Below are 15,896 nucleotides of genomic sequence, written 5' to 3'. Positions count from 1 at the left end.
AAACCTCAAGTGGCGATTGTTGACAAGAAAATAAATAAAATGCGGCGATGTAAAGAAATACGAAAGCTAAATCATCCACTTAAAAAAAAAATCAGTTCAGGGGCAGTACATTTCCAACGGATTATAAATTATTTCATTTCGTCTTAGACAAACTAGCAATAAACTAAACCATTAATTAGTGCGTTACAATTGTTTATAGCGTTTGCATTTTAAGTATATATCCCCCATAATAAAAAAATGTGAAAAAGTGCTCTGCATCTCCAAATGTGTGTCAAATATATTGCTCCAAGAGTAAAATTAAGATTTACAATAAATTAGAGAAGTGCATCAATGCGTATTTTTTCTTCGGCTTTGTTTCTTATTCCATTCAAAGCAGATTTTTACTCTTTTACTTTGTGCTAGCGTCATGATTACGTCACTAACCTGGAAGTAAACAAACGCGATCACGTGATCAGAAAGCGCGCTGAGAACAAGCACCGCATGGGTTTTAATGCAGCAGAGCTCACTTTCTCAGACAGACGATCAGCCGAGTATATAAAATTATTCCAGGTTTGTCATATAAAGCTTTAATACTTATTTTTTAGCAAGCATGACTAACGTTAGCTGGACTCGTTGCACATCAGCTTGCTGTCTCTGATCTAGAAGTGTAGTTATTTCATAACAGATAAAAGAACGTATGGAGACCGAAAAGACATATAAAGAGTTAAATATGTATTATTATCACAATATATGTGAGGTACAGTAGAAATTAAGTTCTAGGGTTTATTTTAAGCTATATTCGTTAAATGTAGGAAACTTTCTTCATATGACTAAAGCAATGTCTGGACAACACACATCCTATTACGTTACAACATATCAGATTATCCTTCTTCTTGCACTTTTTTGTTAACCATTATGGCATTTTCCCTCCAATAAAATGTGCTAATTTGTGTCTCTCCGTGTTATTTATAATTTAGAGTGGAATGTAACTCCATTTCATCCAAACAGCAAGGATTCATTTGATGGAAGATGCCAGATGAAACAGTTCGCTCTGCAAGCTACACAGTGTCCTGTGAGGACTATGTTCATGTGGTGGAGTTCAGTCCATTTGACTGTGGCTCACCTGCATCACTTTTGGCGTATGGAGGAAACCAATATGTGGTCGTGGGCACTTGTCGTTTTAAGGTGAGGACAGTCTGATCAGTCTGTGGTAAGAGTGCTAACCTTAGGTGTATCTTAGGTGCTAACCCTGAGGTGTATCTCACTGCAGTAGTACAGTCCTGTTCCAACACACCTGTCTGTGTTGTGAACATTGATGTACTGGTTCAGGTGAATTTGATTAGAGGTGAAACTAAACACTTCAGGAAGTGGATTCCCAGTGTCCTAATTTGCATACTATCCTCCTTAAGCCCGAAACACACTGCACAATTTTCGGCTGTCGCAGAAGAAAGACTGGCATCGTGAAGCAATCGTGGCGATTTTTGATTGGCCACGATTGTTTCACGATGCCAATCTTTCGTCTGGGATGGCCGAAAATCATGCAGTGTGTTTAGAGCAGCGGAAGTCGTCATAGTTGGGTGAACTTCAAGAGCAGTGAATGGGAGAGTACAACAAAATATATTTTTTGCATTCCCATTTGCTCAAAGTAGCGCAAGAAATCTCCATGATAGTGTTTTCATGACTTTCATTCAAAGGAAAGAAATTGAGAGAGACTGATTACGGCAGTCAGAAGAGAGACAATGTTAAATTTACTGTCCCTCCCATAGACTCTGTATTAAAAAACGCTCTCACATTAGCGTTAACTAGGTTTTTTTGTAATTTGATGCAAAGGTGATGTAATACAAAGTATTTATATTTACATTTAAAAAAAAAAAGTAGTCACACTTTTTACCAACAAAACATCCATGCTTACATCAAACTCGAGCTGTGTTCAGAAAGCATTACTATCGTACTGCGTTCTGGGGAGTATACACTTTAAATTCATTTTTAAAATGGTTTGTAAGACGAAGGGGTCAAGGTTTGACTGGTAATCATGGTACTGTTAGAAATACCAGAACACTTTCGGGTTCCTAGAAGTATTGTTTCCTATTGACCACCATTCAAAATTAGCTGTGTTTGAATATCAATTGTAAATTTAATTGTTTTATATTAGCCGTTTGAAATAAACTCTTAAAGTGAGCATTATGTTGCATTTTGTTTATTTGTCACACTATTTTATCAAATTAATAAATTAAAGATCAAGTCATTTTATGGGATTATGGGAATTATAGTATCGTATACAAGATATATCGTATACTGCAAGATATGGGAGATATAGTATCATATACTGCAAGTTTTGGCAAATGTAATAGGTTGTCTGGAAAATTCAGACATTCGGAAAATGTACACAATGGCTGTACCTGAATATAAATACTTTCTTAATATATAGCAGGGGAAAAGGAGGACTAACTACTTCTGAAGTGCACATCCAGTGGACATTTTACTATCCCATGAGGCCACAGGAGAGGATTTGTCAGTCAATGAAGTGATGCAGCTGATGCTGTAGTTCATAGACAATGACAACACGATGAATGATACATATTTTACAGTCGCATAAGTAAGTGATTATTCAGAAGAAATAAATACCTACTCAGAGAGTATGCGATTTCGGACTCTATGGACCCTATGTACGTAGTATGCATAGTACAGAAGTAGTACTGTTGTGAATATAACCATCCATATCTGTATGAAAAGAGAAAACACTGTTTACTAGGATGGTGCATGAGAACAGATCATTTCCTGTCTTCATGTCAGCATTTAAATGATGATGCACAGTCTAGTGATATGTATTTGTGCAGGAGGAAGACACAGAGGTCGAGGATGTAGAGTTCACTTCTTTGCAAGTGTTCTTGCATGGAGTACGTGTGGATGCTATCGCATGGAGCCCTGAAACGCATCTGGATAAGCTCCCTCGAGTCATCAGGTAGGGCTTTGAGCATGTGCCGCTTTTTTATGTTGGGGAGAAACCAAATCAAATTGATGGATTATAATGTGACTTTGTGTGTGTAATGTAAGATGTGGAATTATGATGATGTATGGAAGGAGCACAGATCTCAATGCCAGACACCATACAGTTCTTCATAGACAAACGGGTTCCTTCTCTTCATTAGAGGCTCAGACACAGTATATGATAATTGATTTATTTTACCGCACAAATTCTGATATTCTTTTAAATGTTAGATAAATATGCTTTTTCTGTATTGCACTATTGAATTTCCCGTCCTAATTGATGTCTGAGTCAATTGGGATATTTGAGAGTTGAGATATTTTACCACACACGCACAAACATACTCATTTTTGTTCAAACAAATGTGCTTTCTCAGAACATGTTTTTATCACTGAGAGACCCATTTTCCAGGGATCGATTCATTACCAAGATTTGTATGTTCATGTCAAGCAGTGGAAAGTGTCTGTCACAGCTGTAGTTTGATCTGGTTTGTATCAAGAGTCTAATAAGATGTTGTCAGTCTGACATGTTCTTCGTTAAGCTGTGAACTTGGGAGGGTTCTGCTCCCGGTAGGGAAGTTTCCTGTTGGTTTAGCAGCATGGGAAGGGCAGAGTTATTTCCTGGCCATGCTGTGGTCAGGGCGGAAGGTGTAGCGTGCTCAACTGTGTGTGCTGCCCTTTATTTGGGTTTATTTTCTTCTTCACTGTAGGTGTACCTCTTGGGAACGGAGTACTAGAGATCTTATTAAGGTTTCCTGGGCATGTGGGTTGAAATGGAGTCAGAGGTTATTGACAAGTTGACTCGTTGCCTGCTGGTACTGCTGGCATGTAAATGATTGGTACCGTTGTGATGTTACGCCATCCGCGCAACAATCTAGCCAAAGACAACTCGCAAATGAACATGTTGATAGAACGATGTGATGGTAATTGGACCTTTCGTGGCAAGAACTTGTGTGATTTTTGTTTGTTATAAGATGGAAGAAGATTTTGTGTCTGTGTGTGGTATGGTAACATAAAAATGTGCGTGCGACTCTCTAACTAAAAGTGTTTTTCTTGTCAGAGGTGAGTTAGTGTAATTGTGTGAATAATTGCTGCTGCTGATTAGTGGCAGAGCTGTTTTATTAGGTTTGGTTGGATTTTGAACAGACAAATGTGAAAATGGCGTGATGAAATTCTGACTTTGGTTGTTTGTCTTTAACATTTGTAATCTCTCCAGTGTTTTATCTTCTGACTGTGGTTTGTTACACACCCACGTACATGATGGTGACTAAATGCAGTGTATTATTTTATCCATTTTTCTTTCTTTCTCATTTCAGGTTTTGCACCGCAGCGGCTGACAGAAAAATCAGGCTGTGGACATCTGATCTTCAAAACAATTGTGATGTAAAGGTAGCTCTTTCTTCTCCTGTACACTCGCAGCTATGATTTTGCTGGTGATAGAAAATTAAAGGAGCAGTTCACCCAGAAATGAAAATTCAGTCATCAATTACTCGACCTCATGTCGTTCCAAACCCGTATGAGTTTCTTATGTTGAACATAAAAGAAGATATTTTGAAGACTCAAATAGTTGTTGGTCCCTATTGACTTCTATAGTAGGGACATAAATACTATGGAAGTTAATGGAAGACTATCAACTGTTTGATTACCAGCATCCTTCAGAATATCTTCCTTTATGTTCAACATGAGCAAGAAACTCATACAGGTTTGGAACGACATGAGGGTGAGTAAATGATGAATGAATTTTCATTTTGGGATGAACTATCCCTAGCAATGTGCTTTTAATTGGCAGTTTAAAAAATGGCCAAGGAGGAAAATTCTCTGAATCAATTCAAAAGAAAGGTTGATTGAACTATCCATGAGCATCATCACTTTGAAAAGGTTCACGAATATTGTCAAAAAGCGGAAAAATATCAGCTTTTAGATACCAGATATGATTGTACACCCCAATGTACAGTAATATTTCTTTCTGTCCTTGGCTGACTTATTCACTGTATGATCGTTGTATTCAACTTCTATGATTTCTTGTGTTGCCTAGGTGATGGAAGGCCACACCAGCTACATCAATCATCTAGTGTTTGAGCCTGCAGAAGGAAAGCAAATAGCCTCTGTCAGCGATGACCACACTTGCAGGTTAGTTGTACTGCAGTCCGAGTGTATGAGTGTGAGAAAGTGAAATGTGTGTGTGTGTGTGTGTGTGTGTGTGTGTGTGTGAGTGCGTTCTGTTCTCTGTTAATGATGCAGAAAGTCTTGACCAAATTTCCACACTGAAACCCGACACTAAACACAACACAGCTCGCTGTTGCTCTGCGTAAGCGTCAACCGCCACTTGCTTGCAGAGTTTTTTTAAGTAATCGGTTAAACGTGGAAATCCAATCAGCAGCCGTGGCTTTTCCTCTCCACGGCCACAGTTAACGAGCTCCTCAAACGTGGCCCCACCAATCAGCCACTGAGGTAAGTGCGGTTTCCTGGCAGTCAGAGGTAATGTAAGAGAGCACTCCTGGAGTCTCGGGTCTTCCCTTTTGCGTCAGAACCGTGTAACTGACACACCTGGATGTTGCAGCGCTGCGGCCTGCCACAACTCAATGGCCCGGCCTTTCTCTTCCCAGCTTGCAAACCCTAATGGCTTCAAGGTGGACGTGGACCAAGACGGTAGTTTTCCTTACAGACATCCAAAATTCAGCTATTGGATCCTTTATGCAGACATTGCCATGACAGTTTTATGATATGCATCTTAAAGTTTGGATGGTGCAACCAAGTTTTCTCAACATGATCAGGTGCTTTTGCCATTTCTGTGCCATTGCGTTATAGACATTACATCCCTTTCTTGATATTAACCATCATCTGTGCTGGGATGTTTGTGGATCTGCTTCAAGCCCAGTGCATTTCTTGGTGCACACACTGCCAGTGTCAGCATGTGACCTAATGTCAGCACTGACCCATTGCGCTGCGATAATGTTTTCATACACTCTTCATCTGGGTGGTGCGACATTGAGAATAGGAGTGCGCTGCTCTTCTCGCAGCTGTTTTATTGACGTTGGTTGAACTTCAGGCTGTGATTAAAGGAGGAATCACAGATCTTTATCATAGTCGGGGGTGAGACCGTTTCAGTTTGCAGCTTCGGCAGTAATGGGCTTCTTCTCTGCTGGAACCTGGATGTGCTGAAGCCCCTTTGTATCCCTAACACCCCTAAGATTGGCCCAGTTAGAAGCAGCCTATTATTTTGATTAAGTAATAACCATCTCTTATGAATAAATCATGGCCCACCCGACAGCGCAGTAAGGTGCAAACCACTGCAGTTACCATATATTACTAATCCTGAACTGCCAGCTCAAATGAGAGATTTGATATGATGATTTGAGATTTGGTGTCTCGCTGTGGTCGTGCTCATAAGGAAAACAGCCAAATGTTACCCAGAGTGCCCGCCAAAACCATAGTTTACACATGCCCATCAGAATTTAGATACAGATAGTTGATATATGTAGCTTTGGTCAGTGGATTTTGTGTCAGAGATAGTGTGTTTGGTGGGAGAGTAGAGGGGCCACTGAAGGGATTGAAGCAGGAAACATCCGCCATAAGCCTCAGTCTCCCTCTCCTGTGGAGCCAGAGAAAACAGTAGACTGCTCCATCTGCAGAAAGATTTAAATTCTGTCACGTTGAGAAAATATGGGACGCAGGAGGAACAGCGAGGTGGAACAAGAGAAAGATCAGGTTAATGTTAGAGAAAGAGAGTGAACCTTTTCCAGTCAGGCCACACAAACTGAGCTTTTGATACAAATATGGCTCTCAGCTGGAACGTTTATGCATGTGTTGACACACCTTCCCTGTTGAAAAGACCACCTGTTCTGGTCAGCAGCATATGTTAAGGATGCTGGTCTGCAGCATGGGATGCTAGTATGGTTATGTCCCTACTAGGTTTCTTAAAATTACAGTCTCTGTTAGCAGACCAGTAGTTCAGCAGGGTTGTTCTTCCACATAGGTATTTAAATTTTATCTTGCCTGCCTTTTAAGTTATCGCCACTGAGGGTTTGATCAACCACCTCAATGATAGTATCGCCTTGATTTCAAACAGTTTCAGATCTTCTCTAGCGTTACGTAATTCTGTGTGTGTGCTGGGGAAAGAGTGCAACCTGTTTCCTTTGAAGATCAGAGGAGATTTTTGCTATAATAGTGTTGCAGGCCTCAGTGCCACCTACAGATTACTTTAGGGAGTGCAGGTCACACACGGAAATGCTGAGTTGACAGAGTTCAAGCTAGGAGAATGAGGCATACCTTCAGTTCCAGAGGATGACAGGTGTTTTTTGCGTCAGCAGTTCTGTAGGACAGAAAAGGGGTTTGACCCAAAATAGAACATCATAAGTAACTTGTTTGAAACATAGGTAGCAACTCCAACTGATGCACAAATAGCACTCCTCATGTGATGGACAAAGGAGATTTGACTACAAATTGATTCCGATCCTCCTGGAGGGCCACTTTATAGATTAGTGTGTTGGAACAGGCTGGAGTTAAACTCCATAGGAAGATGATCTTCCAGGAGCAGGACTGGACACCCTGGCAGTAGAGTTTGGATTTAGCATGCTGCTAAACTGATGACACAAAATCTAAGATTATCAAAATACTTTCTAAGAAGGATACTTTCAATACTTTAATAACACAAGGTCCCTTGGAAGGGAAAGTGTTACTTCTAACTTTTTGGAACTGCCTTCCAAAGGCACATGTGATGCCTTGTTTACACAAAAAAAACAGCTTGTCACTGGGGCAGTACTCCCAAAGGGACACCTTAGTGCAGGGCTGGGCAACTTCTGTTCTGTGTTTGATTAGGGTTGGAACTAAACTCTGCAGGACAGTGCCCTCCAAGATCAAAGTTACCCAGCCCTGCCTTAGTGACTTCTTTATCCCTAAAGGGTATACTCTAAGGTATTAGTACATTAGAATATGTACCTCAAAGGTAGTAATATGTACTCTCATAGTACGATTATGAACCAGCTCACTAGGTTTTGAATAACCGAGCCATTATGTCCTATAAAGTGAGTCTGGTGATGATAGCTGTTTTCGGGTTGGTTTTGCCCACCTCACATCTGTTTCTTTGTGAGGTTTTAAACTTTTTATTCTCTTCATGATTGATAAATTATACTAGACCACAAAAGAGTGTTGTTTTGGCTGCTGAGAGCACTTGAATGTAAACAAAACCACTAACACTGTTGGTTTAAACAGGTCAGGTCAGAACTGTTATTCACACCATCTCAGTCAAAGAATTGGCCCCTGACCCGGTCGCCACCATAAATGTTTGTTTCAACAGTTCTTAACTCAATTTCAGCATTTCTCGCCCCTGTACCATCTGAAAAATCACAATGCATACTCAGGTCAGCTTCCCGGTTGTGCAGTGTGGGAAAACACAGACAAGCCAGACAGACCCTCCCCTTGTTTTCTCTCTTAGATCTTTCGTGACTTCAAACACTTCCCTCTCTTTCAACTCATATTGTACATGGCTGCCGCATGTTATTCCACAATGCTGCGTCAGTCATTGAAGAGCCTTACGCAATAGCTGTAGCACATTGTCTGTGATGCTTCCCACTGTGTTTGTGTGCTTAGTGTCTTAATCCTCATTTGGCTTTGTCAGGGTTGTAGAGAGCTAACTTTTCGCCCCTCTTGAATACCCTGGTGGTTGTCAAGGCTGGTGGTTTTGGTTTTGCGTGCAATTGAACTCTTGCTTGGCGAGGGGTTCTGAGTAAAGGGGTTTTAACCATGTTTGTGTGGTGTGGTCTGAAACCTCACTCATGCTCAGCAAAGGAGCTTGATCAGAGCAGAGATGCCCCAGACAAGAGGAGACAGTTCAGGAGTTCCTGGCAAATGCTGGGCAGAGCTTAGGTGCTTACAAAGACCCTCGTCTGGGAGCTGTTGAGCATGGGGCATGTCCTCCAAGTACCGCCCAGCTGCAGATATTAATCTACCCAACTGCACAGTTGACATTCAGGCAGGCTTTGGAGTGCTTTTGGCATTCATTTGATGAAGACTTCTCAATGACCTCATCAAACAAGCGGTTGTGCGTCTTTCCTATTAATGGAGGGCTTCTTCTCCCCCCCCTTCTCTTCCCCCACACTTTCCCAGAAAACCTCCACAGTTTCAACTCATTTGAGAGAACTTGTGGTTCTCTTCACTCGGGCCTCTGTGATGTGGTAAACCCAAGATCTGATCTCCAGTGAAACCATCCAGAATCTGATCTCCAGTCTTCTCCGTCCAAATGATTTATTGCATCTGCTTGCAGGCCTCTTGCTGTATCTGTACTTGCCCTAGCGTGCCTTCACAAACTTCCTCGAGGCCAAATTTGGAGTGAAAATCTTGTGTTCTTAGGAAGAAAAAGCTGGGAGGTATTGGCAATCCTGCTTCTCAGTGGAACTCCAGGTCAGCTGCAGGCAAGGGTTCCTGTAGTTCACCTGGTAGAGCACGGTGCTGGCAACTCCAAGGTCATAGCTTTGATTCCTAAGGAACACATACTAATGAAATGTATACCTTGATTGCAAAGTTTCATGAATGCTGGTGTATCTTCTCATCTATAGCTTGAAATCTGTATCTATTTAAGTTGTATTCAAAACTCTGTAGTCTTCAGTCATTCTGTTGTTTTATTTTAGGTTAGCGGTTTATGGTTTTTCATTGGCAAGAAATTATTTTTAGTAATCTGACTTCCTTCCGTGTGCCTAATTGAGTTCTTCTTAGGATTATGCCGCTTTTGATTAGTGTCCTGTTTCTGACAGTGTTTTTTTTTTTTTTTTTTTTTTAGTAACCAACTCATTTGATTGTTTTACTTTCAGACTTCCTCTGTTTGTGTGTATGTGCATGTTTTAAAAGGGTTAGAACACATGGGGATGGGGGTGATGTAATAACCCATTCATGGCCTCATTATTTTTTATCCTGTTGCTGAACCATTTGCTCTGTCACCGTGACCTCCAACTTTATTGCACCACTTAAAATTTGGATTAAATTTTGAGTTTCTTAACACTGGAAACTAATACGGGGAAAAGAACATCCACACAGTTAAAAGTGCACATCTTGATTTAATCCCTAGTACTTTCAGAGACTTTATCCCTGTTTATCATGTAAAATTAACCTACACAATGTTTTTAACAAGTTCTTTTGGCCGTCATGCGAGATAGATGTCATGGTGACCATTACAGCTGTCCTCATACTTAATGTCTGCAGTTTGTATTGTATTTACCTGAAGATTATATTGTTGCTTTCCTTCTTAAAGAGTGTGGGACCTTGATGGTAATGAAACCATTTCATTCAGACTGCGTTCCCCTGGTGTAAGTGTCTGTTGGCACCCTGAGGACATCTGCAAGGTCAGTAACAAGTCTGACAGAACTAATGGTTATATAGGATGTAGATTTCGATGTGAACTTTCGATGTGATATATTTCTTTAATACAGTTGATGGTGGCGGAGAAGAAAGGCACTATACGGTTCTATGACCTTGTTACACAACACGCAATTCTGTCTCTGGACAGCGGGCAGGTGCCACTCATGTCAGCTGACTGGTGTCTCACAAACACTATTAAGGTTGGAGCTGTGGTGGCCAACGATTGGGTGATCTGGGACATTACCCGCTCTAGGTAAATGCAACTTTGTTTCTGTGGCTAAAATGCATTATGTTTGTGCAGTGGGATGCTTTTAAAGCAGAACTATTGTGTGGTCAACATGACCTGTCTCCCCTGTTCCACTTAATTTAGTTAATCTTTCTGAGAATCAAGAATATGTCCATATTGTGCATCAAGCCTTAAAACCTTCTGAAGTCTTACATGAACTCCTCCACACTAAATCACAATTACGACATTCAACTGAGCAGTTTTGTTAAAGGTGGAGTGAATTAAACTGTCGGTAAATGATGCTGATGTGTTTTGCCTGTAGTTATCCACTCGAGAAGAGACCAGCTCATGTTGACAAGGCAAGACATTTCAGGTAATTTTTTGTTTTTTTGTCTAATGATCAGATCATTCATTGTTTTCTTTGTTCGACTGCATCCATGACTATAATCCTGGTGGCCTCTCTTCTACAGATGGTCAAGGGCAAATGAGAATCTTTTCGCTACCACAGGCTATCCGGGAAAAATCAACAGTCAGTTATTGGTGCATCATCTGGGCCATCCACAGGTTTGTAAAATTATGTACTTTGCTATTTGAATTTAAAATAGATTTGTATTACAATGGTATAGAATTGTCATTGCAGCCTGTGATGATTGGTTCTGCATCTGTGGGGGCTGGTCTAAGCTGGCATAGGACCCTGCCTCTATGTGTTATCGGTGGGGACCGAAAGCTGTTCTTCTGGATGACAGAGATGTAACCTGGACAGAAGTCAACTGGAGAGTGTTCTTTTTTTCCTTTTTCAATAAATAAAGTCATATTTTTCATGCACTGTCACTGTACGTAGTCCACTGTGTCTTGTTTTATAGGTCACTTGGGTTAGAACTCAGACTAACAATTGTGGGAAACAAGACTCTCTTTCTCTCTCCCCAGTTTTTTCCCTTTTTCTGCGAAGCATTGTATCAGTGTTTTTGGTGTGGTGTTCTGCCAAGCAGGCTTAAAGTTGAGCCAAAGGTCGCCGAACGGCAGGAGCTGGCAGTTTTCAATGCAGAACGCTTGAGCGTGAGACAAAAAGCTGTACAGGTGCTCATATAGACCGTCTCATTGACTCCACCAGGATAATAATCTGCAGTCCCATTCCTAACACTACAGGGGAACTTCCTCCGCTCGACCGTGACGCATGTGTGGTGGGGGAGACGGACGCAATGCTATTTGTGCTTCAACAGTTGAACCCTGAAGATGAAGACAAGCATGGGAAACTAAAGTGCAAGGAGAACACAAGAAGGCATTTTTTTTCCAAGAAAAGCACAGGAGACTCTCTAAAGGGGGAACAAGGGTCCTCTCAGGTCAATTGTGCTGTTTGGGCAGGAAGGTGTGAGGCCAAAAGGTAGAATAGTTGGATCAATGACAAAAAAAAAACATTCACAATCTTAAAAAAACCTTGTTTAAAACACGCTTTAAATTTGGAGTTTTTAAAATCATGATGCAAATAGTATTACTTACAAATATCACTAATTATGAATTCATTAATCATTACATTTTTGTTGGGGAGTAACTAGTTACATGTAACAGTTCCTTAATTTAATTACAAAATAAATGTAACTAATCTGTTACAGTTACTGAGAAAAAAATGTGTAAATTACGGTTACATATGAAAATGTTAATGATTACATTGGTGGTTACATCTGAATATTTACACACACACACAGATTTAATTGATTTCTTTCCAAATTGCATTGACTGCTCTAATATATATGAGACACCAATGCTTCAGGAGTTTAGGATGCATGCTTATTCGTTAACCGTTTTATTTTCTAATTGGGTTTATGTACATGCTTTATTTTTTAAGATTGACTGTTCTTTCCAAGGCATTGTTAGATGCCAGTGTTTTCTTGTCGTAGCAAGATTTGATTAAAAAAAAAAAATAGTATCATAGCTAAAAGAAAAAGTTGCTGAAGTCTGATTTTGTGGTGGCTGTGCTTTAAAATTTCATTTTTATAACCTGAATTCAAGTGATGAAGGATTTTGAAAGTCTGATAGTAATAAGTTCGTTTAGATGTTTGAAAATGTATAACAGTTGAAAACATTCTTTAGAAATTTAGAAAAGCAAACAAATGTAATCAGTGACATTACTTTGATAAAGCAATTGACAGTTACGCTACTTATTACTTTTTAAATAGGGTAACTTGTAATCTGTAATCTATTACATTTCCAAAGTATCCTTCCTAACACTGCAAGTGGACAAGTTGGAGAAATTAACTGGTCAGAAAGTGTAGCAAACCTGGATAAGTTTTTCTTGCAGTTCCCAAGACTTTTGCATGTGCTCCATGTGTAACAGTAGGGCATATTGTGCCTGGGTGTTAAGGTGAGACTGAAATGGGTGCACAGAGAAGGGGGGGAGAAATGAACCTACACTCTTTCAAGCCCGAAAGACAAGCCTGTATGATTCTTGGAGCCCAGGAGCACACCGCCATCCGCAATCATAACATGCTACTGCTCTCCTGGTCTGCTGGCTTTGTTTGAATAAGTTCAATGTGGTCTGAAACGAAGCTTTGGTAGAACTGAACGTGGCTGGTGCTGGACCAGCTGCATATAGCTTGGAGAAATCAATGTCAGTCTCTTCCACATACTCTCACACAAGGGCCACTATTCCAAAGGATACAATAACTTTCTGAGAGAGCATTGAGAAATTCCTGAAAGGACTTTTAGAGAATATGATCACCACTTTCCCAAAATCTACTTTCAATTTTCAATATTTGGTTAGGCACGATTTTAACCCAAGACTGCCATCTGGTGGCTGGATTACATTTAGTAGTGGTTGGTGTGCCAGAGTCCTGTGAATATGCCTTTTATTAAGAACCAGTTCATGATTAGAGTAGCCTATTCATCATATAGAAAGGATATGGTGGTTCTTATTTGGAATATTTTAGTCAGCTTGGTAGGAAAGATGGCAGTGTTGTGATAGAGAATGCTTATGCATTTCTTCCAGCAGATGCTCTCTGTCATGATGAAGAAAGACTATGCAAGCCTTTCTTCAAAGGCCTAATGCCTTAAGCCTCCAAAGTTGGCGAGTAGTTTTAATGACTAAAAAAAACATCATGATCAAAGCAGCTCCAACCAGGTTGAGAGCTTCCGCACAGCTTAGAGGCCTAATCCTATTCACTATTTAAGACAAAGTGAAAAGAACAAAAGGAAGGAGATAATGTATTTTCATGAGGGCTCTCCTGGATAAGTAGAAGTCTTTTGAGGACCAAGACTTGTGCTTGCACTTTCTTTCACAGTACGACCAGTGGCTGAAAAGTGGTAGTAAAGTGATGGAGACCTATGCCATTCTGGTTATGGTTCCTCCTTATGATTCCAGTTCTGTAGAAGTTTTAATAATGACTCTTTTCGTACTTCAGGAAATAAATACTTGGAAAAAAAGAAATGCTATATTTCATTGCAGTGAGTAAATTAAAGTCAACACAAAAAGAAAATGTATTATCTATTTTGTAAAAAACTCAAGAGACTCGTCTCTGGTGAAATATGATGGACTTCTTCAATCATTTAGTCCGCTGAAACGGTTGCAAGCTCACATCTTTGAGTGCCACAGAAGATGTTTACACAGGCTTTTTAATAACTTTAATGTCTTTAAATAAAAATACAAAAAAACTCACTCTACGTCATTCGCAGTGCTTCATAGGAAGTGGTGCTAAGATGTTCTTTTGTTGCGACAGGTTGAGATTTATCTGAACTATAGTTTTTTCACCAGGAATTCCAATGTTGAACACGAATATTTAAAAAATAAGTTGAAATAACATGGGCTGATGGCTATAAGTTATATAAAATCAATTCCCCTATGGAGAAAATGAATGTGATTTTCACTTCCGAAACCTGATTGTTGCTCTCCACAATTTCCACAATACCAAAGGGAAATGCTTATGTTCTGATGACGTGATAAGTGTTTGGGATTTGTGGGTAGAATTTCACAGGAACCGTCAGTGGTTATCATAATGTTATGGCAACACACATTTGTTTTGAACGTGATGGATTCGGATCCAAGTTATGGTTTTCAGAGGGATTTGTGGGTTGGGTTGAGCGCCATGTAAAATGAGATACGAGAGATGATTAAATTTGGTTTATGAAAGCAGATGTCCGCTCCTCTTCTCTCTCCCACATTTATTACATTAATTGCTTGACAAACTCCCTCTCTGATTCGTTTCTTAGACACGTTAAAGGCAAACAAAGGCCAGCCAGCTGATAGAACCTCATTTACCCCTGAACTCAGTGAATTCCAGCACAGAGTGACCTGGCTGCTCGCTTTGTGGTTTCGCCTAGAGGATTGTTTGGCCTGTGCTGGGGCCAATAGGGAGGAATATGCTGTGACCTGGTAGCCTAATCTTTTAGTATGAATGGAACAGTTGCGTAGTTGTTCCTACACCATCTGTAGTGCAACCACAAGCTGTCAATCTGTTAAAAGTAGGGCTAATCCACTAAACGGTCTCCTTTCCTGCTGGAGCCAAAGCAGGAATGATGATTCATTTGTGATGCATTTAAACAATATTATACTAGCAAGAATGCTGTATTCCCGAATATTAGCATGGCTGACATTGGGCCGTGGCCACGAGGTGACAGGTGATCGGTGCACTGTAAAAAAAAAAAAAAAGTTGAGCCAACTTCAAATTTGAAGGCAACCAGCTTCAGCAGATTTTTGAGTTTTCTCAACTTGTCGTTTTAAGTTTATACAACACAAATTTGAGAATCTCCCACAAAAATAAGTTGAGCAAACTCAAAAATCTGCTGAAGGTCACAGCAACAACAGCACAATTAAGAGCGAGTTATTTCTTTTGTACATACGTTCAGTAAAAAAAGGGAAAATAATCTTAAATAACAAACATGTTTGACACAACGAATAAAAGAGTTTCAAATGAAGCCTCGGATTAATTTAGCCTTTGCATCTCTGAATAAGCATGTAGGCGTTTTCTGTATGAATCAGTGTTTCCAAAGATTCGGATCTTTGTTAAAGTAAATGATTCAATGAATTAATCCAAAAAGACAGTCTCTTGAGGCCACCTGCTGGATGTAACCTGCAGAAAGAGTCAAAGTGTAAAATACCTCACGATAATGTATCAAATAATGAATATGTTGTGTATATGTAATAAATATAGCCTAAATATTGTAATTAGTTTTTCTTGTCGTTGCATGTGTAAAACAGACATCAGGATTGCTGACTGATGAATTTTGCTGAAATTTGTGAGTCTTTCCCCCAATGACATCTGCATTTGATCAATTTCTGCTGAACTGGAAAACTGCGGCATGAGGTTTGAGAGTTGGTCAAAGCATTTCTCTCTCACCTCTTTATATTTACCACAGTCTCTGTCTC

The 15,896-nt window shown here is 40.0% G+C and overlaps 1 protein-coding gene across 2 annotated transcripts; it reads left to right on the top strand.

Annotated features, from left to right (window-relative positions):
• Positions 1–399: 399 nt before the first annotated feature.
• On the top strand, positions 400–11,371 carry nup37 (nucleoporin 37). 2 transcript variants are annotated; one of them, XM_058773495.1, is made up of 10 exons: positions 400–549; positions 957–1,164; positions 2,817–2,941; positions 4,281–4,353; positions 5,000–5,094; positions 10,208–10,298; positions 10,386–10,567; positions 10,863–10,913; positions 11,011–11,104; positions 11,181–11,371. In XM_058773495.1, exons 2-10 carry the CDS (start codon positions 1,009–1,011, stop codon positions 11,292–11,294), a joined length of 981 nt encoding a protein of 326 aa, XP_058629478.1. In that variant the 5' UTR covers positions 400–549; positions 957–1,008; the 3' UTR covers positions 11,295–11,371. The 2 variants fall into 2 exon arrangements, with proteins under 2 accessions (XP_058629478.1, XP_058629479.1); XM_058773496.1 differs by having other exon boundaries at positions 417–549; positions 988–1,164.
• The last annotated feature ends 4,525 nt before the right edge of the window (positions 11,372–15,896 follow it).

Source organism: Onychostoma macrolepis, chromosome 04 (assembly GCF_012432095.1).
Source record: "Onychostoma macrolepis isolate SWU-2019 chromosome 04, ASM1243209v1, whole genome shotgun sequence".
Lineage (NCBI taxonomy): Eukaryota > Metazoa > Chordata > Actinopteri > Cypriniformes > Cyprinidae > Onychostoma > Onychostoma macrolepis.
This window is presented reverse-complemented; position numbering and strand designations above follow the sequence as displayed.